The sequence below is a fragment of the Lycium barbarum genome, chromosome 8 (genome assembly GCF_019175385.1).
Source record: "Lycium barbarum isolate Lr01 chromosome 8, ASM1917538v2, whole genome shotgun sequence".
Lineage (NCBI taxonomy): Eukaryota > Viridiplantae > Streptophyta > Magnoliopsida > Solanales > Solanaceae > Lycium > Lycium barbarum.
Genome location: NC_083344.1, coordinates 94,966,245 through 94,991,868, shown reverse-complemented (window position 1 = coordinate 94,991,868; position 25,624 = coordinate 94,966,245). Strand labels below are relative to the sequence as shown.

The 25,624-nt window shown below is 35.6% G+C and overlaps 3 protein-coding genes across 3 annotated transcripts; 2 read left to right on the top strand and 1 right to left on the bottom strand.

The window, feature by feature from the left end:
* The first annotated feature begins 252 nt into the window (after positions 1 to 252).
* On the top strand, positions 253 to 6,441 carry LOC132606338 (WAT1-related protein At3g02690, chloroplastic). The gene is made up of 7 exons (XM_060319794.1): positions 253 to 1,008; positions 2,004 to 2,051; positions 2,621 to 2,743; positions 5,169 to 5,318; positions 5,409 to 5,580; positions 5,672 to 5,732; positions 5,935 to 6,441. Exons 1-7 carry the CDS (start codon positions 394 to 396, stop codon positions 6,035 to 6,037), a joined length of 1,272 nt encoding a protein of 423 aa, XP_060175777.1. The 5' UTR covers positions 253 to 393; the 3' UTR covers positions 6,038 to 6,441.
* On the bottom strand, positions 6,409 to 9,100 carry LOC132606337 (uncharacterized protein At1g65710-like). Its single transcript, XM_060319793.1, has 3 exons — positions 8,639 to 9,100; positions 7,803 to 8,188; positions 6,409 to 7,445 (listed from the first exon to the last, which is right to left on the bottom strand). The coding sequence occupies exons 1-3, from the start codon at positions 8,949 to 8,951 to the stop codon at positions 6,660 to 6,662; spliced, it is 1,485 nt and encodes a 494-aa protein (XP_060175776.1). The 5' UTR covers positions 8,952 to 9,100; the 3' UTR covers positions 6,409 to 6,659.
* Positions 9,101 to 22,566: 13,466 nt separating this feature from the next.
* On the top strand, positions 22,567 to 23,292 carry LOC132607971 (protein MAIN-LIKE 2-like). Its single transcript, XM_060322052.1, has 2 exons — positions 22,567 to 23,091; positions 23,191 to 23,292. The coding sequence occupies exons 1-2, from the start codon at positions 22,567 to 22,569 to the stop codon at positions 23,290 to 23,292; spliced, it is 627 nt and encodes a 208-aa protein (XP_060178035.1).
* Positions 23,293 to 25,624: the final 2,332 nt, after the last annotated feature.

Below are 25,624 nucleotides of genomic sequence, written 5' to 3'. Positions count from 1 at the left end.
ATTGTTTTCTTCAATTTTTTACGTTATTTAACCAATTTAAAAGTATTTATTATAATTATATCATTTTATAAAATACTAAAAATTAAAGTCCCATGAGGCTTACGCCTCGTGCCTCGGGGCTTACGCCTCGCTGAGGCAGATATAAAACGCCTCGCCTTACGCCCCCGCCTTTTAAAACACTGGTTACGAGGGATAAAAATTATAGACTAGCACAAAATAGGGCATAAGTGCAAATGAGCTCTCTTCTTTTTCTCAAATCCACACCTTCAGATTCTTGATCTTTTATTCCTTTTGATTTTTCCATCATTGTTGGGAAACTATAAAAGCAGAAAAGTTGAAAATCTAATTTGAAAAAAAAAAAAAAAAAAAGAGAGAGAGAAAGGAAGAAGAAAAATGGCATGGTCTCCATTTTTTCCTTCTTCCAGTCCTCTCTGCTGTTCATCACTCACTACTATCCACCTTAATTCCCTTTGCAAAACTCCCACTTTATTCCATCACTACTCAATTAACCACAAACATGATAATAAGTCTCCACAATTATCCAAGAATCATCTTTATCTTAATTTCCACACAAAAAAGTTCATTTCTTTCTCAAAAACAAAGTCCACTGAATCCAAGATTGAAGATAAACAATCATCATCAAAAGAAGTGGACTGTGTAGGAACTGGATTAGATGTGGAGTGTGTAGTAAACCCTTCTGAGGAATTATCCAAAGACTCAAACTTTATGTTTAAAAATGTGGAAGGAGATGAAGGGGTGTTGTTGTTTGAGACAATATTGGAATGGGGTTTGTTAATTTCACCTTTCTTCTTTTGGGGTACAGCTATGGTAGCAATGAAGGAAGTTTTACCAAAGACTGGACCTTTTTTTGTTTCATCATTTAGGTTGATTCCTGCTGGTTTAATGTTGGTTGGTTTTGCTGCTTCAAAGGGTAGGAATTTGCCTAATGGATTCATTGCTTGGTTGTCTATTACACTCTTTGCTCTTGTTGATGCTACTTGTTTTCAGGTATCTGACTTTCTTGCACTATTTGATCAATAGTTGTTTTAGCTAAGATAGGTGATTAATCATATACTGAATTATAAGAGTTATTTGTCAGTATTGGAATGAAATAGGCCCTTGCATGCTAGTAGCATTAGTACTAGTCTCGTAGTTCCTTGTCCTTTGATTTTCTGTTACTACTTGTTGTTTCTTTGCGTCGCTTATCTTCCACTTTTGTATGCTATGTAATGATTTCTCTATTATGTGCTATGTCTGCTTTACTGCTGTATTTTATCTTTTTTGAACTGACTTGAGCGGAGGGTCTTTCGGAAACAGCCCCTCTACCTGCACGAGGTAGGGGTAAGGTCTACGTACACTCTATCCTCCCCAGACCCCACCTTGTGGGATTACATTGGGTATGTTGTTGTTGTTAATGAAATGAAATCGGTCCGGATAGAGAAATGGATATATAAAGCTTTAATATGGCCGAACCCATGAAGTTTGTGACTTTATCCTAGTTGAATAATTGATTGATTTAGGTGGTTACAGAATAAGCCTGATAACAAACACCATATAAACTCTTTTTGCAAAAACACCATATAAACTTAATAGTGGTATGGGGCGTTATGTCCTACATCGGTACTACTGTGCGCTGATGTGGGGTTTAAGTAGCCTTGGGCTCTCCCACCTTAACAGCTAGCTTTTGGGGTGTGTGGTTCTCCTAAGGTTGTTACATGGGGTGGATCAAATCTTTAGGTACGGATTTGAGATTACGGTAGGAACCCATAAACTTCAATTCCTTGATCCGCCTTTGTTACAACAATGACTAGCACTACAATGAATAGTTAGTCTTCAAAAAATGAGGGTTACTTTTTCTGTTGGTTTAACTCGCTATTATGGAATCAGACTGTCGGCTCTTGATTGCTACCTTTTATATGTCGGTTGGGTTAAGTTTTTAGTTAGGTACAAAATTCTTATCATTGGGCCAACAATCTTTCTCATTAGATATATATGGTGGACAGGGATTTCTTGCAGAAGGACTTCAGAAGACATCTGCTGGCTTAGGCAGTGTAAGATGAATTTTACTTTCTCATTTGCAAATTGTTGTATTATGCTGATATTGAATTTAGCAGTGTTAAATTTTTTTGCTTGTGAGTTGTAATTAATATTATGAAGAAAAACAAAATCATTTCTTGAGCAGTTTGAAATGATTGAACTGTACAGAATGTAACCTGCATTTTAGCACCATAGCAGGTAGATCTTCTATTGTATACCGTTTCTGCTGTATAGAATTCCGAATCTTCAGAATTCAACCTTTTAAAATGGAGCTTTTCTTACTGATGGGTTCGATAGATGATATAGGATATCCACTCCAATTCTGCATTGAGTTAACATGAACATTGCTCACTATGTATTTTTTTAACATCTGAGTGATATTTCTAAATTCAATAATGTCTAATTAGGGACTCTTAGCATTAGTGGTATAAGTAACGGAGTAGTTACATAGAGTCTAGAGTAAGTGAAGGATCAAGTAACAATTTTCTTAAACTAATCGGTGCAGCTAAACGAAAATAAAGTAATTGATAATATTCAAATGATTAGTGGACTTAATTTTGACAAGATTTTATTGCGATTTCAGGTGATAATAGATTCACAGCCTTTGACAGTGGCTGTGCTCGCAGCTTTGTTATTTGGTGAGTCCATAGTTTCTGTTGGAGCTGCAGGTCTTGTGCTCGGGGTGATAGGACTTTTACTCCTTGAGGTAATGTTGACAGGAAATAACCAATTTCTCTACTTATTTCCCATAATTTCAAATGGCTAGGGTCAGCCTTGCCCTTCCTCTGGAGGCTGTGGATGATAAACAGAATACTAATTAGTCCTCCTTTGGCATGTGTTTGTTCCTTTAATATGTCAAAAATCGGTGGTGGTGAATATGATACCAGAGACAAATTTTAGGTATCAGAAATTTAAAATTCTAAGCAGAGATTTTACCAAATACATGATTCTGTTGGAATTCATGGTAAACAGGAGACCAGGTAGACGGACATCTGTTTAGTTGAGGTGAAAGAGGAAGGATAGGGGGAGTATGTGAAAGCCATTTGGTTAGAGAATAAAATTGAACTCGTGGCATGTTAAGCCCCTAGTTTTACATAAGTCTAACTAGACCGGCGCATTAAGTGGGCTCACATGATCTCGTGTTTTCTGTTCGATTTATTAACTTTTCAACCTATCTTTGACAACATAAATGTAAACATGCACAGTTTTAACACATCTTGTTTTTTCAAAAGGGGAAAGCATACCCCTTTCAAAGAACTAATTACAGATAAGATACATGCTTCTCAAATAGCAGAAAATAGATTATTTTTTTTCTTTTTCATTTTCTTTTTTCAGAAAATAGATTGAATAGCATAATTTTTTTTTTTTTTTTTTTTTTTTGGAGGTAGATCAAATAGCATACTTTAGCCATTGTTTCACATATTTTTCATTTTGATGCTGCAAAAGATGTAAAGAAAATAATTCCAGCTTTTCTCCAACAGTTTTTGGTGTACTGTCTCAATTTCAACCTTATCAAAATGGTTTTACATTTTCAGCTGTTCAAGTTCAACTGCTAAATGTCTTTATAGATACACAAATCAATTAAAGCAACAACCTGTATATCATTTCATAAATTTCATCAATCATGACAACAAAGCAAGGCATGTTTCAATATTATTCTTTAGAAAGAAAAGTAAATTTAGCTTTAGAACAAAATACCTGTTTTTTGTGTTTTGTTTCGAATACTTATGATAATCTTATGTGAAGATGTTGCAAAGTTACTAGCCAATCAATGAATAAAGAGTACTAATAATGACTAAACAATAAATTCTTAGCACATCTTGAAGTAATTATTAAATCAATGAACTAGTAAAGTCAAAAGCAATCAGTCAATGTATTTAAAGAAGAGATTGCTTATATCAGTATACAACAACATATATATTCATTATTCAAGATATCAATTTAACTGAGCAAAGGCATATTGACCTATAGTGAATTAGTGATAAGAAATCTGTAAGAATTACTGAATTAGTAAGATCCAACTGTGAATGGCTAAATTTAACCTTTAGATGAACTAAAAAAAAAAAAAAAAAAAGAAGAAGAAAAAACCAAAAATAAAATAAAATTAACCTTTAGAAGAGGAATTGGAGGAGAAAGCTCTACTATGTCATTGTCCCATAACACATCGAAGTGAAGCAACACCAACTAGAATTACTCGAGAGTTAAAAAACTAATAAAGGCTATCAACAAGAAGAAAAAAAAAAAAGGGGGAAGAAGATCATTGACTACTCGTGGAGGCCCATCTCAAAGTGAAAGAATCACAAAATTTTGCTATAGACGGAGATTCGATCTTGAGCTGCAAGTGCATGAAGGCCTTGGGAGGCGGCGGTAAACCAGCTCACCTGTCGCTGCTATCTGATTGCGGGTGCCACCTTCACTTAGATAAATGATTTTTAAGAATTATGTGTATATATGCATAGTTTCATCAAAAATCTACGGGTGCCTAGGCGCCCTCATATGTTAACCTGGGTCTGCTTCTGTCTCTATGTGTATTGCTATATATACATTTTTATGCATGTTTACACGACTTTTGCAGTGCAGTGCAGTTCATTTTTCATGTGCTTACACTTGTGTACACGTAGATCCCATTCTCCCTTAAAAGAGGATGAAGATGATTCTTTTTGTTATTTCTGTGTTTACTAGCTTTTAACCTGTTGAAAGTAGTACACTCCTTAACTGAAGATATTTTCCAATTATTCCTCTAGCCCTGCCCAAAATAAAACAAATAGAAAGGAGAGAATCCAAATATCTAATTTAAGAGAACCCTTTGATGGTCATAAATCTTGCTCCATCCATTTCCTTTTATATGGCGATGTTTGATAGGGCACGAGGTTTAAGACAGAAAGAAAGACTTTTGGCACATAGCAAAAGTATCATTAGAAGTTTTAAACATGTCATGACATTTCTATTTTATAAGGCATACCAATTAGAGTAAAATGGGATGTTTAAAACTGAAGTTTCCAAATATAGAGGTGTTATTCTTTTTTGAACAGACTAAAAAGGGAAGAACGTCATATAAAATGGAATAGGTGGAATATTACCCTCTGATCATTAACTAATACAGCTTTCAAATAACTGAGTTAATTGTACAGGTACCCGCTCTCTCTGTTGATAATAGCAACTTCACACTTTGGGGAAGTGGAGAGTGGTGGATGTTTCTTGCAGCACAAAGCATGGCTGTCGGCACAGTAATGGTCCGCTGGGTTTCTAAATACTCGGACCCAGTCATGGCTACTGGATGGGTGAGTCATATTACTTTACTGCTGAGTTGAAATACACTATAATTTTGATGCTCAAACTGCAGTGCTAACTTTGGATACTTCAATTTACAGCACATGGTTATTGGGGGACTTCCGCTGGTGGCTATCTCCATTCTCAATCATGAACCTGTCATTAGTGGGAGTTTTAAGGAACTAACAACGAATGACTTGTTGGCTTTGCTGTATACTTCAATCTTTGGAAGTGCCATAAGCTATGGTGTATACTTCTACAATGCAACAAGAGGTTAGATGCAGGTCCCTGATTGTTAAACTATACATTATGCCTTGTATTATTGGTCAGTTACAACCAATTTTGACTAGACTAAGCATTGCAGGTAGCCTGACAAAGCTCAGCTCCCTCACCTTTTTAACTCCAATGTTTGCATCGGTTTTTGGGTAAGATTCCTATCAGAAGCTTAACTCCTAAACGAACTGATGAAAGTTATATCAATTGATCATCACGTGCAACTGCTTCTAAGAAGAAATATTTAGGACTACTGTTCAAAGCAGTTCATATTTGATTTGGTTTCTATCTTCGCTTTTTGGTCTCTACATTCTGCCCTTTTGGATCTGCCTAAGTTATTCAACTCCAATACAGGTTCCTATATCTAGATGAGACCTTCACACCCGTGCAACTTGTTGGAGCATTCGTCACAGTGGCTGCAATTTACATGGTTAATTACAAAAGTGATGCCAAATGATATAGTTGGCAATCAACTGATACTCCTTGTGTCTGGAGAGAGAAGAAAGCTCAACGGATTAATTACTCCATTTTGCACAAGAGAAATACACTGTATAGAAAAAATTGTCAAGATTATATTAAGACCCTACAAGAGGAGACGCACAGGTTAATATACAAGCCGGAACTTGCTTGGAGATGGTTTCCCAACCCAAGTTTTCGAGATGATGTATTATCACATTAGGTGTAGAGAAACTTTTCTTGGATAAAATGTCCAGGAATAATAGCTATGTAACTGTTAGAGTTGTGTACAGAATTCTCATGCTACCACAGCATCAAGCTTAACATATGTATTTGTGCCTATTCCAATAACTTATTATCAAGTTTGAAATCTGTATAAATGTGAAACTCCATTATCAGCCCCCATATGTCTGTCATAGAACTTTGAAGAATATCTGCAACACAGCAACTTCAAGTAAATGATTCTATAAACACTGAAATGGAAAGGTTGCAAAGTGTGCAACCACAAACAGCTACATATCAATCCTTGAACAAACTGCATATATCTTAATAAGTCTCTCTAAGTTCACCACTGTTGTGAACTCTACCATGCTGCTGGTAGTTAAAATCCCTCTTATTTGCAGTCACTCTTCTTTACCTTCATCCATATCAGGGGCATGATCAGATACTGTACACTTTTGAAAGGCTAGTGGATTCATATAAAGCCTACTGTAAGATTTTGAAGGAGCCCAAGAATCGGTTGAATCAGCTGAGTTTGGTTCTCGTGAGGAAGGGGAAAAACTACATCGCTGATAACCAACAAAACTGTTGCTTTCTGAGGATTCTAGCTCTTCCTTATAAACATCTCCATCAGTTCCCCTTCCGAAGGTTGCATACTTCTGTATACTAGGAGGATTGGTTCCTAAAGAAGCGGCGGTCTTCTTGTTTAATCGCTCAACCGTGGGGTTTCTTCTTCTGTCTTCAGAGAAAGCACTGGATGGATTGGAACTAGTGCTTGAGTTAAAGTCAGCAACTGCCTCCAGTATTGAGCAAGCTTTTGTTACACAAGGTGGAAGTGAAAATGAAGAGTTGCTGCTGCTCTTTTGATGAAAGTTTTGGATGTCCTCAAGCAATAACTCGGTATATGATTGAGTAGGAGGATTTGACTCAACTCTAAGATCATTAATGTCTAGGTCTCGTGATAGACTCGGTGACCTGCTTCTTCTTGTTATTCCCTCGGGCATTAGGCTTTCGAATTCTGAAACTGTTCTCAATGTTTTAACCTCCTGTGCCAGCTGCTGCTTCTGCTGCTCCTTGACTTTGCCATAAACATTCGTAAGACCGTAATCTATAGCTGCTTTGCTGATGCCAAGTTTTTCCTCAGTTCCTTGCAGAACTTTGCTATTGTTTATGTTTTCTGCATTCAGTTTCTGCATTTGAACCATACCATATTTGTGTCAAATAAATGCCAAACATAGACTAATACCAAAAGCATGAAATCAATCATAGATATAGTACATACAATCATTTAGAAAACCCATGAATAGAGATAATTCCAGTCCTATGCCTTTCAGTGATCCAATTTACAAAATAGCAATCAAATATATAGGTTTTGTATATTAAGTATAAATATACATACAATATACATATAATATAAACAATCAGTATATAACTTTTGCATACTTTGGCTAGCCCTCATACTTAATTTTGGCCGGACGGGCCAAAAATGAAAATATCCCAAAAAAAATATTATGTCCCTGGAGTTGCTTTGGATAAGAAAATCCAACCTGTGTATACAAGGGAATTGGTCCAGTGTCTACAGGGGTATCAATTTCACTTCCAGGTTTTCTTCTGAAAGGAGAATTTTCTCTTTTCCTGGAATTGCTACGGCTAAGGAACAAAGGCTGCTGTTGGGAATTCATGTTCTCATTTGTTGCCTTTGAATTCATCTTTGCTGGAGACCGGGATCGAGCACGAGGAGATGCAACACCTACATTTCTCTTCACTTGAATCCTTTGAATAGTAGTTGGTGATTCGGATCTTCTAACAGGAGATCTGCTTACCCTTCTGCTCCCAATATCACTTCTGTTTTCATTGTCAAAATCATAACTTCTCTTGGAAATAGAGTAATTTCTAGTACTTGTATTGGTATTCTCAGAAGATTCACCAAAACCTGCAAAAGAAATATTCACTCCTTTTTAATTTGTTTATCTGGTTTTGACTTAACATGAAATTTAAAAAAGTAAGGAAACTTTTGAATCTTGTAGTCTTAAACTAAGCAGGCGTTTGGCCATGAAAATCAAATATTTTTCACTTTATTTGGAATCTTGAAGTTGGAGTTGTGTTGTTTGAATGTACTGAGGGTTTTAGCTGTTTTCCAAATTCCAAATATAATTTTCATAACCAAACTCTGATTTTCAAATAAAATATAAAACAATTTAGGAAAAAAGTAATAAATTCTCATGGCCAAACAGGTCCTAAAGATAGTAGAATGTACTAAAATACCCAATCTTACGGTCTTAATCATATCTCATCAAAGTTGAACAAAAAGGGAGGGAGACATTCTGTGTTTTAAACGGACTAAAATGAAAATTAAGACAAATAAATCGAAACTAGAGAGTACCATTTTTCCGGGATGAACTCCTGCTGACCCTCCCACATTGTATCAAAATAGCATCAACTTCTTCTTTTGTACAACTTGTAGCCCTCCTCAATGGTTGTATTGATTCATTTGCTTTCTTGAAATTATCATTTTCTTCTTTATTAGACTCTTCATGACTTATCCTGTGTTTGATAACAAAGATTTCTCTTCTCACTATATGTCCCTCTACTTTCTTCTTTTCTACCACTAGGGTATTTGGTTCGGTTTCTTGATTTGTGTTTGCAAGTGCTAGAGAAGAAGAACAAGTGCTTTTCTTACTCAAACAACTCCCCATATTTTTACCCCAAAAAATAAGAAAGAATGGGAAAGAAGAGAAGAGAAGAAAACCCAGAAAAAAAGAAAAGTGGGGGTCCTGTTTTCAAGAACCAGAAACTGAAAATGGTGATTATTTTTTGAGAGGGAAAAGAAACAAGAAAACAAAAAATAAAGCGGGGGGGGGGGGGGGGGGTGGTGTTATATGAGAGATGCAGGCAATCCAATTCAAATTTTGACCGAGAGGGAGTAGGCAGGGATTACCTGTCTACAGGGTCGTTGCAGGAAATTATGTGGTGAATATGTCCTACCAAAGATATCAAGGTCTATATGATTATAGTACAACTTCCTCCTTCCCATTTTAATTTTTAGATGAAGATTTTTACTAGATACTACTAAATTTAAGAAATTAAAAGAGACTTTTGATAAATATATATATATATATATATATATTACAATTTTTTTTTTACGGAAAAGGGGCCTAAAACATCTTTGAACTATTAGATTTGGTGCACAAATGCCCTTCATCCATCTTTGGAGCCTAAAATATCCTCGATGTTAACATTTGGGGCCTAAAATACCCTTATTTTAAATGGTCTCATTTCAAAATCCAATTAACAATTTCATTTATTGTGTGGCAGCCTCTCATTGGTTAACAATATAATTAACTTAAACTAATTGATCCCCCCATTTAACCCGATCCAACTACATCTCGAAAATTCCATAAATCCCTAGAATCTCATCTATTGTTGCTTTCGAATCGGCTGAAAGAGTATTTTGATGTCACTTAGAAGAAGTATAGGGAAGTGTGCCTGAGTCTTCCATAACAAGTACTGATGTAAAATCATCTTCCATTCAATAGAAAATTCTTTCAATTAGAAAATACCCCTATCTAAAGTAACCTTGCAGGCACTTCGGGTTGGTCTTGAGGAAGAACTTCTTTTTCCATTCGGTCCAAGAACTAAGAGCGGTCGAAGTTGTATTTTCTTATGTCATTAGGAAAACAAAATTTGGAGAATCGGACTTTTAAGGTTTTGTGCCGATAGTGTTCTAAAGTCTGTCTGTACAAACGATCTAGGCCTGTATTCGGAGTTTCCCTGGGGTTGCGGCCCAGAGGCAGAGCAAAGAAAGCCTTAGATCTTTGCTTGTTTCGTGGTATGGCACTAAAAAAACAGTTATTCAATCCACTCGGTGGGGGAACCCGTAGGAAGGGAGGACGAGGAATCTGGGTGATCACGCGCTTCACGTGGTATTTATTTAGGATTAGGACGTTCCTATCAATAGAAATATCTCTTTCTTAATGAAGCGTTCTTGGTTTCGAGTTCCTACTTCAACGACATTCTCGTAATATGTAAAAAAAGTCTCCCGATCCTGTAGGAGTGATAGCCGTGCATAAAGGCTTCACAAATATGGTGATTGAGACTGATTCAACCATTACTAGACTTATCATGATACAAGAGGTGTCTGCACCCTGGGTTGTTGATACAATAGTCAGGAAAATTATTACATTGTTGAGGGATAAAGAAATTCGATTTTCTCATGTGTACAGGGAAGGAAATGTTGTCCTAACTGATTCATTACCATATAAAATGTTGTTGACGACAAGGGGAGGACAAGGAGCTCAGTTGCTCCATACCTCGTGAGAGAAGTGGTCTTTGAGCCATACCCCTCGGTGAAAAAATGGTAATACACACTGAAGAATTCCTACCAGCGGACTCCCCTGTTCTCCGATCGTGAAGAATCGCTTCCCCTCTAGTTGATGTCCAAATATTGTCTTTATCAAACTGTCCGACGTTTTGGAGATCAAATATATCACAAGGACGGGCAAAAACTAGTAGAGAAGAATCAAGGGAATGAATAGAGTTGTACCCGCACTGTTTATCAATAAAAATATTATTGTTTCTTAAAAAAAAAGAAAAAAAAATGATCCAACTAATAAGCCCGACCCGCCCCAATTAAATCCCCTTTTATTCATATCCAAAGAAACCCTCGAACCCATTCAACTAATAAGCCCGACCCTCCAGGTCCATTCTTGTGCTGAGTCTCTTATTTGAAATACAAGTTTGAAACTAGATAATCATCAGCTGTTTTAACACTTTTGGTTTCTTTTAAATTGATAAAAGAAGTTGATAATTGAAAATTGATAAAAGAAGTTGATAATTGAAGTGTTAAAGTCATTTCGTTGTTGTTGTTCTTGATAATAGAAGTGTAATATGTTAGTTTTTTTTTATAATAGATGATGTAGGATTGTGCTGATAATTGAAGATGTAGGCATAAGTATCTATATATAATATAAAGCTAGGTATAGATAAGGTGATGTAGCACCTCTCTATGACCTTCATTCATATTTATCTTTTTTATTTTTTTTTTATTTTTCTCCTTCAATTTAATTGACACAAAATGGAGTAATAAAGAAAGAAAATGTTTCATCCGTTTAATTTGCCTAATAAAGCCCAAGTAGCCTAATAAAGGATGATATCCATTTTCTTAAACAGAGCCCACGTAGTTGTAGCACTTAATACCATTTGTAGTTATCTTTTTCTCTTCTTTATTTGTTTTTCTTCTTCTTTATTTGCTTTAAATTTTGAACCCAAAAGACACTACTTAAATTTTCTTAATTACCATTTTCCTCCTTTATCTTCTTTCTTGGATTTATATTTCACAAATCTATGGTTTCTTTCATCCAAATTCTGCTCCATCCTAAAATGTAACTATTTCTTGCAGTGTGGTAGAATCTGGAGCATCTACTTTGATATTTTTCTTGTATATTTTTATGGTTAAATTTGTTAGAATGATGTGTTTGTAGTTTTATTTTCTTCTTAATTTATTCTTTGTATGTTCTCTATAATACCTCTTTAGTTTAATTTTTTAATGACTTGTGATTGTTGTTACTAACAAATAACAACGAAATGCATAGGGTGGTTAAGTTTATATTCAAGTGAAACTTTCCACCATCCTGGACATTTATAGAATTAAAAAAAACTCATGCGGCGTACTCCTTTGTTGGGCTAAACTTTATCTTAATTTTTCATGTTGGCCATCTTCTTTCAGAATTGAAAGTGCTGAAATATATTTTGCTAGCTGAAATATATTTTGCTAGAAGCTTCTCAAATTTTGTTACATTTAAACTTTTTTATTGACTGATAAAAAAAAGTTCATTTCATGCATGGAATCTTACTGTTTAGACAGGTACAGGTGCATGCCTCGTGTTGAAGTTTGAACTGAATGTATACTCATGAATTTTGACAACAAAAAGAGGGGGAATATGTTGCATTTCAGCCAGTTTCCAAAAAAAATAAAACTCTTTCAAATGTTGAGAGAGTGAGTGAATGGCTGGTTTTCTCAAGTTTCAAAATTTATAATTGATTTTTTAAAAGGAAGAAATTTAAACATTGAAAAAGATGGTGTTTGTTATTTTTAAGTTTGTAGAATCAGTAAGAAATATACAGAGCTTGAAAATTGATGAATGTAAACTATATAGGGGAGGAAGAATAAGGTAATTTAGAGCCCGTTTGGATTGGCTTATAAGTTGCTTGTAAGCTGTTTTCAACTTTTTTGAGTGTTTGGCTGGCTAGCTTAAAGTCATTTTGTGCTTAAAATAAGCTCAAAAAAATAATTGGGCCCATTTGACTTAGCTTATCTAAAGCAGCTTATAAGCTGAAAACAACTTATAAGCCAAAAAAAATAAGTTAGACTACCCCAACTTATTTTTTTTAGCTTATAAGCTGTTTGCAGCTTATAGGCATAAACCCATCCAAACAGGCTCTTAAATTGTTTTATATGCATGATGAAGAATTATTTATGTTTTATTTAAAGATTTATTTATTTCTTCTTTTTTCATTTACTTTAGAAATTGAAATTGTGTACTTATGTGATTTATTTTAAAGTGTAAATTGTAAGAATAAAAAGTATGTTCTTTCACTCATAAAAGAGTAATCACATATGAATTCTAAACCTTTTTATGGAATCCAATGGTACTTATGGGATTTATATAGAAATGGCTAGGTGGGTGATATATATAAAATTGTATTTATTTATTTTACATTCTTTTTTATGTAAGGAGGAACTATTGGAAAATATTTAAAAACCTTGACTTAGATATGCATATATTAAATATATATTGCACATTATTATTTATATAGAAAAAGATACAAATTTTCTTTAAACATCAACATCCATAGAGTTTAACTGATTAAGAAATACCTATCAACTATACAAATATAGTCCATTTATAAAAGTCGAGCCATCTGACTTAGATATGCATATATTAAATACTACATATTAGACAAACACATTATTATTTATATAAAAATGATACAAATTTACTTCAAACGTCAACATTTTAAGAAACCAAAGAGTTAACTGATTAAGAAAATACATACCAACTATACAAATATAGTCAATTTATAAAAGTCGAGTCGTATGTATGCTTTCATGAATAACTTCTAAAATATAATATTGCTCGAAGTATGAAAATGGTCATCATATCATTGAAAGTGCTTTATATTACTGATTTCATCAATTTACACAAATAATATATATATATATATATATATATATACACTTATTATTGTTTTTCATGATCGCGCGAAGCGCGGACAAATTCACTAGTTTTTATATAACCAAGATCCCTAAAGGTTTCAGGTGCATGAAGGAACCAAGTCTGGTGGTGGGCTCTACTTAGTTTGTCCTCTACGTGGTGACACATATAACGCACATTTTATGTTCTCAATATTACACCAAGAAAAAAGTTAGCATTTTTTAAGAACCTTAATAAGAAGAGGAAGAAGGAGACCAGGCTCATTTGGTAATGAAATGGGCTAGGGTTTTTCAATTTGGTTAGGGATTTATTTGGGGCGGGTCAAGGTTTAGTTGGTGGATCGGATTAAATGCATTGAGAATTAATTAGATTTACTTAATTATACGAATAACCAATCAAAGGGTGCCACATAATAAATGAAATGGGTTCATTAAAATAAGGGTATTTTAGGCCCCAAAGATTAACATCAGGGGTATTTTAGGCCCCAAAGGTGGATGGAGGACATTTTTGCACCAAATCTAATAGTTCAAGGGTATTTTAGGCCCTTTTCCTTTTTTTTTTTTAATAATCGTGGTGTTCGGGCCAGGCACCAGGTAACTTTATCCACCAAGGCTAAGACAGATGGGAAGAAATCACATAATGTTTTTGTCGTTTTTCTAGGATTTAAACCTGAGACCTTATGATTCTTACCCATTTTATCAACCACTAGGTATCACCCGTGGGTGCAAAATTATTAATTTAAATAAGTGATGATAAAGGCCCCAATAAAGTATGTCATTAAGGAAAAATATGGATACGAAAATTAAAATATTTCTAAAACCAAATATAGATCATTGGTTTGTGAACACAAAAAAAGTGTATCACATAACTTAGGACGAAAAAAATAGGTGACAAATTGGGATGATATTCATTTCGATGATACATAATTTTATGGCCAAATACATGAGCTGCCCCCTAAACTTGCCCCACTTTTCTATTAGGCACTTAAACAAAATTTTGTTCCTACTAAACACCTAAACTATTTAAGAATTGTACCTATCAAACACTCTTTCCTCCAATCCGCAACTTAAATGATCCCAAAAGTGAGATTTTGATCCAAAATAACCCACAACAAAAAAGTTATAAAAGTGCCTTTTGCGCTCAAAATTAGTGCGCAACAGGAGTTAACTGTGACGGTCACCGTTAAGTCCTAGGCGCACTAATTTTGCGTGCATTAGGGGTTTAATAAAGTGGCCGATCGTCTCTTCCCCACCATCGGTCCCCCCAACTATTTTTAAACTATTTACGCCATTAACACCCAAAACCCGAGGTCCCACGTTCCAAAAGTGTCGTTTTCATGTTATTTTTCAACCCAAAAGTCAATATTCTCGGTATATTCAAGTCAAGAAACAAGTTTAGAAGCTTAGATTTCGAAATAAAGCGCCGTAGAACTCGATTTCAAATACTTGAAAACAACCTTTAATCTAGGTATTTTACTATGAATTTTCTAATTACATTGTTAAATATATTACTATCCTAAGCATGATTAATGTTTAATAGTCGCGGATTTCTAAAAAAAATTACGCAATTTTTTTATGCGCAATAGGGGCTGTCCGCGCACTGCCTAGTGATAAATTGGTATTTTACCAAGTTATTTCTTCTTTAATCTTATACTTTTGCTATGTTTTGATTGAGAAAATAGTGCATTTAATGTCGTTTACTTCCATTTTATAGGTTTATGTGATTTAGAAGTGATCGGAAGAAACCAAGTGAAAATAAAGTCAAAAAGAGGCCAAATTGGACAAAAACTGCACAGTTTTGCAAAACTGTCAAAACTGGACAGTTTTGCAAATATGGGACAGATTTGCAAAAAACGGGCAGAACTGTAAATACGAAAATCTGGGGCATATTTTGTCATTTTTTGGACTTGGAAAAATTGGGGAACTACAAAAGGAAGACTAGGGGCCATATTTTGAACATCTTTGGCCATTTTTCTTACAAGCTTGGAGGCTAGGGTTTTTCTACACCATTGGAGGAGAAGATTGGAAGCACTTCAATGAGATATTTCTTAATTCTTTCTTCAATTCCTTGTTTTGTATTGATTATCTAAGTGTGTAGCTTTCTATTCCATGACTTGAATCTTGTTTATGAAAATATTCTTAATTAAAGTTTGGTTTGAAACTCTTGTTATGCTTATGTATTGAATGATTTTTATTCCTAATGAAGTGGGTTATTGTTTCTTTAATTGATCTCGTTCTTGAATGTTTCCAAAGGGATTAGCTAACCCTAGGACTCACCCATTTACTTTGATTGAGCTCGGAAGAGGAAATCTAGGTTGGGAAAGATTGATTAACAAGAATTTGGGTCATTAAACACATCTAATAACTTGAGCTCGGAAGAGGATAGTTACTTGAGGTTAAATTGATTGTGCCTAATATCACACTCTAAGGCTTGGAAAAGCTTAGAGTGAAATTCATTGGTTTGGTTGGAAGACTTTCAATGAGATTTTAGAAATCATTATCTATTTACATAAACCCGTTCTTAGTTGTAAAATCGTGAAATACATTGGATCGTTACTTGAGTGTAATTTCCTTTGTATCCAAACTTATGGCCATTGATCATTTTACTCGCTTTCTAGGTTAGTTTACATTTCCGCATTAGTTATAAATTCTCCAAAAACCAAAATATTATCTATCGTTGGACTTTAGCTTAGTTGGTGAAAGTTCCTTACTTTCTTAATCGCCTAGCATATTGTTCCCTGTGGGATCGACCCCGACTCATAGTTGGGTAAATTATATTGCATACGACCGTGTACACTTTCTCTTTGAGGAGTGGACCTGGACGTTATAAAAAATGGCGTCGTTGCCGGGGAACAATTTGGCGTATTTGAATTAGTTCGGGATTTAAGCTAACTTGCTTTGGTCCAAAATTTCTTTGCTTTATTTTATAAATAAAAAAAAAACTGACCAGTTTTTGCAAAACTGTAAAACTGTCCAGTTTTTGTTTCTGCAAAACTATTCAGTTTTTGCAGAACTGTCCAGTTTTTGCTTCTGCAAAACTGTCCAGTTTTTGCCTCTGCAAAACTGTCCAGTTTTTGCCTCTGCAAAAATGTCCAGTTTTTGCCTCTGCAAAACTGTCCAGTTTTTGCTTTTGCTAAAATAAATAAATAATAATAAAAAAAACAATGGCATCTTGTAATGAAAATGGGTTTGATGGTTGCTACGTATATTTTGATGACCCATGTCCATATTGTGGAGGACCCCACTTTTGGCAAGATTGTGAATATGCTCCCGGGAGAGAGATGTGTGCACCGTCTCAATCCTATGATGAGAGTATTTGTAATATATGTGGTGGTCAAGGTGGACATTGGGGTGATTGTCCCAATTATTTTGCTTCCCCTCCCCCAAGTTGTTCTAACGAAAATGCTAGTTGTGCTTTTGAGTTTGATAGGGAAAATGACATGGCAAGTGAAGGAAAAAGTGCCGGATTTGAAGGCATCATGGAAATGCTCCAAACATACTTAGATCGAGAAGCTAAAATGGAGGAAGAGCGAAAGCTCGTCCAACAATCCATTTTAGAAAATGGAAAAACTATGAAAAGGATGAATGATTCATTTGAGGATGCCAATTCCTCAATTGTCATGGAAGTGTCTACTCCTCAAAATGAATTGGTTGAAGAAGAGATTTCAAATTTGAAAGATGAGCCCGAAAATCCTTGTGTCCACAACGAAAGTTGTGAAAGTGAAGAAGTGGTTCAACTTGAAGAAGAGCAAAATCTTGAAAAAGAAATCTCCAATTCTCAAAAAGAAGAAGTTGAGGAAATTTTGAAAAGCATAATGGGGAGAAACAAAAACTATGGGCAAGTCTTGACCAAATTGTGGGAAGAAGTTCAACATGGATATGATGAAACTATCCAAAAGGTATATCTCACCATGGATGGATTTTTACAAGAGTTGGACGACTCTCCCAATGAAGAAAAACTTGACAAGATGGAAATTGTGAGCCAAGATTGGCTAATGAATCAAGCTCAATAACTTGAAGCCTATGGGGATCACCGTGAAGGCATTTCACGGATGATGGAAAAATTTATAAAAATGCATGTTGAGCAAAGTCAAGAAGTGGAGCTACTTGAAATTGCTATCCAAAAATTGAAGGCCGAATTGAATGCAAAGATTGAGGCATGTAATGCTCAATACCAAAGGGCCACGGATTGTAGTTTTGAGTTAGTTTCCAATGAAGAAGTGGTCAAGATTGATTTTCAAGAGCTAATGATGAATTGCCAACCGACCAACAAAAAAATAATGCAAGATGCCGAAATTGAAGAAATGATACTAGAGTTGCATAAAAAAGTTCATGAAATGGTTTTTGAAGACTCTAGTTCATTTTTGGGTGAGGATGTCAAAAATGAAGCGAATTTGAAAATGGAGCGCCTTAGACCACATTCCAACCATTTTTCAACATTATGCTTGGTTAGTGAAATGGAAGTTGAACTAACCGAGCCTATCGAGAATTTTGGAGATGAAGAAGAAAGCATTTTCATTTTGAAGTTTGCCATGCCAAGAAGACAAAATGGCATGCCTCACTTACGGGCCAAGAAGTGCAAAATGCGACACTCGAGAGTTGGCCTCTTTGCTTTCCTACCACCGCCTCATGAGCATCACCGGAATCTTGATTCAAAGTTGGGGCGCCAATTCATAAGCTCCAAATGGCTAGAAAAGTGGTAAAGGTAACCGTCGTGCCGCGACGTTAAATCAAGCGCTTGGTGGGAGGTAACCCATCATTTTAAAAGTTTTAAATCATTCTTGAATTTTTATTTTTTAGAATAAGTTAGTTTATGGTTTTTGACTAATCCGCAAAGTTTCAGAACTTTTGGAGTTGTTTTGAGCATATCGGATTTCCGGACAGCCTCCAAACCAGTAAATGCTGCTATTTTTTTTTCAGCTGTCATAACCTGCGAGTCGCAGGTCATGACAGAGATTTTTTTTTAGGTGACATCACCTGTGACTCGCAGGTCGGGTCGCAGGTCGTGACAGAGAGTAAAAAAAATAATTTTTTTCCTTACTATTTTATGTTTTGTTTTGATTATGTGCAGTGAGGACACTGCAATGTTTGTAGTTGGGGGTGACATGTGGTAGCTAGCACATTATATTTTGGTTATGCTTTATTTGTGCCCTTGTCGGGCTTGTTTTGTGACTGTCAGTGTGGCTGTGGATAGACGTTGTTACAAATGGAACTTGCTCAAATTTTTGAAAATGTCATTCTTTTGGCATTTTGTGGATTAGTCACTTTAATTATTTTATTTCCGTTCTTAGTTAGGTAGTTTAGGAGTAAAAATGGTGTTGGGATGTGATTTTTTTTTTTTTGTTTTTTTTTTTGCCCCTTGACTAACTTTTGGCTTACTTGGTACCAACATATTTAAACCTTGGCATATGAATTCTTGAATTTTGAAAAAGAAAATGATTGAAGTAAGGATTCGTGTTGTGACTTTTAGACTCAATGTTTGGCTCTTTTGTTCACTAAATAGTCTCTTTAGACTAGAAGTAACTTTTTGAGTTCATTTATTTCAATTGGGTTTTGGATACATATTTTACTTAGGTTTTCATGTGCCATGTGTGGTGAGGTTTATTTGTGAGTTCTTTTGCATAACTTGTGGTCCAGAACTTGCCCGGAATGTGTTTTAAGGCGAAATCCTAGATTAACTTGGTTTGGAAAATGATATTAGGCCTTCCTTGGATCATTTTTTTTTTTGTGACCTTAATTTCCTACCCTTGCATATTTCCCCTAGTCAACCCCTTTTGAGCCTTTAACCTTTTCTTTGGCAACCATGTTACAAGCTTTACCCCTTTGTTCTTCATTGACCTATCTTTTGGCATCCTACCTCCCTAAGTGTTTTGAAAGTTTAAACATAGGCTAAAAGCCTAAGTTTGGGGGTGATGGTTGGTAAAGTGTGATGTGGAAGTTGCTTGAAAGGTGAAAAAAAAATAGAAAAATAAAATGAAGGAAGAATAAAGAGTTGTGAATAATGGGAAGACTAGGTGGTGAAATGAAAAGATGAAGAAAATGGTGGAAAAGTTTTAAAGGAAGTGTGCTTTGATTGTTGAAAATTGTAGTGCTTAGGGGGGTTTTCAAATTGTGCCCTACCTTAACCAAAAGCCTACATTACAACTCTTTAAGTCCTAATTGATTTTGAACCAAGTGTGTCTACATTAGTGGAGAAATACATGAAGGGCAAGCTTATGGTACTACTTGTGCATTTGAACATCTTTGTGAGAGAAGAGAGTTAATTCTTTCCATTTAATATCCCATTTGTGTTTTTAATTGCATTTTGTGAGCTTGGGATTCTCTCTTGATTGTGAGGGCACATGAGAATTTAAGTTGTGAATTTGTTCCATTTTCCAATTAAGAGAAATGAACAAAAGAAAGTTGTTTTGTGATAAGGAGACAAATTTTGAAGTTTTAGTGTCATGACTTGATTGCTACTTTGATTAACTTGGTGTTTGAGCACTTGAAATGAAAATGGAGTTTTTGAGAAGAAGTTGGTGAATCATATGTCTTGGATTAATTGTTGGTACCAATCAAAGTCATGTGTTTGTGCTTAAAGTGGACCAACTTTTACTTGGTATGATGTTGATGCACTTTTGAATGGAGTCCTTTGAAGGAAATTATAATTTGATTTGCTTGAGGACAAGCAATAGTTTAAGTTTGGGGGGTTTGATAAGTTGATATTTTACCAATTTATTTCTTCTTTAATCTTAGACTTTTGCTATGTTTTGATTGAGAAAATAGTGCATTTAATGTCGTTTACTTCCATTTTATAGGTTTATGTGATTTAGAAGTGATCGGAAGAAACCAAGTGAAAATAAAGTCAAAAAGAGGCCAAATTGGACAAAAACTGCACAGTTTTGCAAAACTGTCAAAAGTGGACAGTTTTGCAAAAACGGGACAGATTTGCAAAAAACGGGCAGAACTGCAAATACGAAAATCTGGGGCCTATTTTGTCATTTTTTGGACTTGGAAAAATTGGGGAACTACAAAAGTAAGACTAGGGGCCATATCTTGAACATCTTTGGCCATTTTTCTTACAAGCTTGGAGGCTAGGGTTTTTCTACACCATTGGAGGAGAAGATTGAAAGCACTTCAATGAGATATTTCTTAATCCTTTCTTCAATTTTCTGTTTTGTATTGATTATCTAAGTGTGTAGCTCTCTATTCCATGACTTGAATCTTGTTTATGAAAATATTCTTGATTAAAGTTTGGTTTGAAACTCTTGTTATGCTTATGTATTGAATGATTTTTATTCCTAATGAAGTGGGTTATTGTTTCTTTAATTGATCTCGTTCTTGAATGTTTCCAAAGGGATTAGCTAACCCTAGGACTCACCCATTTACTTTGATTGAGCTCGGAAGAGGAAATCTAGGTTGGGAAAGATTGATTAACAAGAATTTGGGTCATTAAACCCATCTAATAACTTGAGCTCGGAAGAGGATAGTTACTTGAGGTTAAATTGATTGTGCCTGATATCACACTCTAAGGCTTGGAAAAGCTTAGAGTGAAATTCATTGATTTGGTTGGAAGACTTTCAATGAGATTTTAGAAATCATTATCTATTTACATAAACCCGTTCTTAGTTGTAAAATCGTGAAATACATTGGATCGTTACTTGAGTGTAATTTCCTTTGTATCCAAACTTGTGGCCATTGATCATTTTACTCGCTTTCTAGGTTAGTTTACATTTCCGCATTAGTTATAATTTTCTCCAAAAACCAAAATATTATCTATCGTTTGGCTTTAGCTTAGTTGGTGAAAGTTCCTTACTTTCTTAATCGCCTAGCATATTGTTCCCTGTGGGATCGACCCCGACTCATAGTTGGGTAAATTATATTGCATACGATCGTGTACACTTTCTCTTTGAGGAGTGGATTTGGACGTTATCACCCAGGCCCTTTTTTGTTTGTTAATTATCTCATTAGTTAATTGTTAATGATTTGTTAATTTTTAATTATTTGTTAATGATTTGTTAATTGTTTAATTATAAGAAAATATACTAATCTCCTAATAATATCTTTATTTGTTAATATCTAATTGTTAATTTATTTATTTGTAAAATTGTTTAATCCATGTTAATTATTAATGTGCTAATTATTTATCTAATTTTATTTGTTAATCTAATTTTATTTTCTAATTAGTTATCTAACTTAATGTGCTAATTAGTTATCTAATTAATTATATTTGTTAGTTAATTGTAGTTAGTATAATAATTAATTAACAATTATTAATTAGAAATTGAACATCCTTAGTTTAGGATTAAACATCATTAGTTTAGGATTAAAAATATCATTAATATAATATTAGTTAGTTAATTGTAGTTAGTATAATAATTAATTAACAATTATTAATTAGAAATAGCTAATCCTTAGTTTAGGATTGAACATCCTTAGTTTAGGATTAAAAATATCATTAATATAATATTATTTAGTTAATTGTAGTTAGTATAATAATTAATTATCAATTATTAATTCGCAAATAGTTAATCCTTAGTTTAGGATTGAACATCCTTAGTTTATGATAAAAAATATCATTAATATAATATTGGCCAGTTAATTATAGTTAGTATAATAATTAATTATCAATTATTAATTAGAAATACTTAGTTTAGGATTGAACATCCTTAGTTTAGGATTAAAAATATCATTAATATAATATTAGTTAGTTAATTGCAGTTAGTATAATTATTAATTCACAAATTTAGATAGTTAATATAATTTCCTGTTAAAGGATTAGTTAGTTAGTATAATTTTTCTATAAAGGATTACATAATTAATATTACATGTTAATGATTAATTAAAAATTATTAATACAGATACGACACCTCCATGGATCCCAGCCTTCATCCGGGGCCCTTGTACTTCATCTACAGGCTACTCATAGGTCCCAGCTATTATGGGATGAGGTGATAGATTCCAGTACATTGTTCCGTCCCCGTAGGGTGGAACATGCGTGGAATCTTTTAGGGGCTCGGCCCTAACATCCTCGAGTCTTAGATATAATTTATCGGAGCGGCACCTACCATTGCGTCGCTACTGGTCGGGTACAACATGATATAACTCTTGTGACAGCCATGGTTGAGCGATGGCGACTGGAGACCCACACATTTCATCTCCACACTGGTGAGGCCACTATCACGCTTCAGGATGTGGAGGTCATGTATGGACTACAGGTAGATGGATGCCCGTTATACAAAGAAGAGCCTCAGCTGCCGCCGTCGTATCGGGAGGAGTTGACTAGGCTCACTGATTGTGTGCCTCAGGAGGGTGAGATCCATGGACAGACTCGGATGTCAATGCTTGCCCTCTGTACTCACTTGTGCCTTTTAGACATCGAGCATCCTATTACAGACGACACATCTCAGGTGGATGTCGATCGTCATGCTCGTCTGTACTTGCTCATCATATTCTGGGGCATCCTATTTGCGAACACATTGGGTTCCCATGTCAGCTTAAAGTATTTGCTATTTCTGGAGGATCTGGGCGACTTGGGATGTTATAGCTGGGGCACTGCTGTTCTGGCTTACCTGTATCGAGCATTATGTCGAGCGTTTATGGGCGATAAGAAGGATGTCTCTGGATTTCACGCGCTCCTCCAGGTAATATATTTAAGTGTGTGTAATTTTACTCTAAATATAACTTTTTGAAACGACGACTTATAAAATATTTTTTTAATGACCTTTCAGATATGGGTGTAGTCTAGGATGAGGCCTTTTCAGCCCATAATTGCGCACCCTCAGCCTGACTTCATTGCTGAGGGCATGCCCTACACGCAGAGATGGACGGGAGGCGTAATCTGAGATGTGGATACGCACCACAGACTTCTTTCGTTCAGGAATCAACTAGAACGTATGACGGCGGACATGGTAAGTTTTTTTGATTTTACATTATTTATCTTTTTTTTTTAATACTATTTTTGTCTTTTATTGTTTACTAATTCATTTTTTGTTTACAGTTTTTTATATGGAAGCCGTATGATTAGATTTTGAATTAGTTGTCGGCGTTTTGTAGGGCTGGTGAGCCCATGTGGAGGTCGTGGTGTCCGTTGATACACATGGATATCGTTGAGGATCACGCGCCCCATTGCGTCTTACGACAGTTCCGGTATGTACAAGATATACCTGAGCCGGTTCTTTGGGAGCAAGACCACAATACGCAGGATGAGCGTGCGATCGTCACTCCTGCATACCTGACCTTTATGCAGGAGCAGATCCAACGCTGGGATCATAGGATGGGGACTCTAGTGGTGGTCGGACATACAACTCCTATCCTAAAATATATGGAGTGTTACCAGCAAATCACACGTAGCTTGATTGACAACCACGAGACGCGTCATTCAGATGGCTGAGGATATGCAGCACTTGCGGGACAGTATGAGGCGTTGGTAAGTTTACCCAACTTAAATTTAATTAATCGTCTTATATATTACGTTACAAATTTATTCAATCATTAATATTTCCAAACAAATGCAGCTACGAACCGTACAGACTGTACGCTGGGTGGGCATGGACCATATAGATTCCCCCGAGACAGCAGGATTTGCAGCCCGGATGGTTGAGATAGCCGATAGTGGTATGCGACAATCACAAGAGCTCAAACGTATCCATGAGCATGCTCCAAATATCCCGTATCAGGCAGCGGGTGGTCGTGCTCATGAATGCGGTAGTGATAGAGGTGGTGGTGGCAGAAGGGGGTGGGGCTGGTGGTCGAGGGGGTGGGGACAGAAGGGCTGGTGACTGAGGGGGTGGGGCCGCAGGGGCTGGTAGCCGAGGTGGTGGCAGTGGAGGCCTCCGTCTAGTAAATGAGCCTGACGATGATGTTGCCGTTCCCGCTCCAGCCCAGCAGCATCCGTCGACTTCAGAGCTCCTGTCGACTTCAGAGCGCCTGTCGACTTCTTACCGACCATCGACATCTCTATACACGGCGGCGCAACTACATTCAGATTACATAGACTGGGATCAGTAGAGGCATCAATGTCTGCGCAACTGCCAGTGATCTACAGGGTGGCAAGGAGCTGGAGTACGACTACGCATTCATGGACTTCGACTTGTTCAGAGCCAAGATGTAAGTGTTTAAAATAATTATTTTAACAAATTAAAATACTTATACTGAGAATTATATAATTTTTCATTTCTTAGGATCCGGCACCATCTACAGCCCCGGGGCCCGCTCAGGAGCTCGCTCGGGAGATCGCTGAGGAGCCAGCTCAGGAGCCCTCTCATCAGCTATCTCAAAAGCCCTCTCATGAGCCCGTCGACACATAAGTTTAATTTTTTTTTACCAAAAGGTAATATATTAATTAAATCTAAATTAAAATTAATACTACTTGTTTATATATTATTTCACGTTCATCGTTCTGCGCCTGTGGACCGTCTCCTGATGAAATAGACCCTTCTCGAGATTCTAAAAGTACATAGCGCACGTAAACCCAAAAAGCAGCATATTATGCTCAAGGACGCAAGGAAGGGAAAGGAGGATGATCATGACATAAAACATCCTATTATTAAGAGGAAGAAGGGGGATGGAGATGATGGTGAGGGTGGTGGGGGTGGTGGGGATAGCCTTAGGCCTAAGGTTACTCTAAAGGCTCCTACATGTAGGACCCATTAGAGATTGTGTATATGTAAATAAATTGTATATTTTTATGTATTATTTTCTTAATGATAATTAGTTATCTTAGCCTTTATTATCGTTTATTAATAACTCGTGCGACGTCCTAAATTAATTATGGAAAAAATCTCAACATAATCGAAATAAAGTAATGCTTTGACTAACTAATAAAACGCTTAAATCAAAACATTATGAAATAAAACACTTAAACCTAACGATAACAAGTTTCTAAACAAAACTTATTTCGGGACACTTTACAACCTGTAACACCCCGTACCTTTAACCTAAGCTTTGACCATGAACCTAGACTTAGAAAACTAGATAAAGAATGTGGGAATTTGAAATTTCCTCTTCAGTTGTAAGATGGTGGTTTACGCCCATGAACAGTGACCGTATTTCAGTATACGATCCGTATTTCAATTCGTAAACTAGTACCAAAGATTTCTGAGCATTCTGGAATTTGACACTTAGAGGTTACATCGTTAAATACGGGCCGTATTTCAAAATATGGCCCGTATTTAA

What these genes read in the sequence shown, in the direction of transcription:
- LOC132606337 (XM_060319793.1), bottom strand. Translation starts at nt 8,951, where the DNA reads ATGGGGAGTTGTTTGAGTAAGAAAAGCACTTGTTCTTCTTCTCTAGCA. An exon ending in GAGTTCATCCCGGAAAAATG is followed by an intron (nt 8,189 to 8,638) that starts GTACTCTCTAGT and finishes TTTCTTTTGCAG; the next exon opens with GTTTTGGTGAATCTTCTGAG. An exon ending in CAATTCCCTTGTATACACAG is followed by an intron (nt 7,446 to 7,802) that starts GTTGGATTTTCT and finishes GTTCAAATGCAG; the next exon opens with AAACTGAATGCAGAAAACAT.
- LOC132607971 (XM_060322052.1), top strand. Translation starts at nt 22,567, where the DNA reads ATGGTTGAGCGATGGCGACTGGAGACCCACACATTTCATCTCCACACT. An exon ending in GATTTCACGCGCTCCTCCAG is followed by an intron (nt 23,092 to 23,190) that starts GTAATATATTTA and finishes ATATGGGTGTAG; the next exon opens with TCTAGGATGAGGCCTTTTCA.
- LOC132606338 (XM_060319794.1), top strand. Translation starts at nt 394, where the DNA reads ATGGCATGGTCTCCATTTTTTCCTTCTTCCAGTCCTCTCTGCTGTTCA. An exon ending in CATCTGCTGGCTTAGGCAGT is followed by an intron (nt 2,052 to 2,620) that starts GTAAGATGAATT and finishes TTGCGATTTCAG; the next exon opens with GTGATAATAGATTCACAGCC. An exon ending in CAGTCATGGCTACTGGATGG is followed by an intron (nt 5,319 to 5,408) that starts GTGAGTCATATT and finishes TTCAATTTACAG; the next exon opens with CACATGGTTATTGGGGGACT.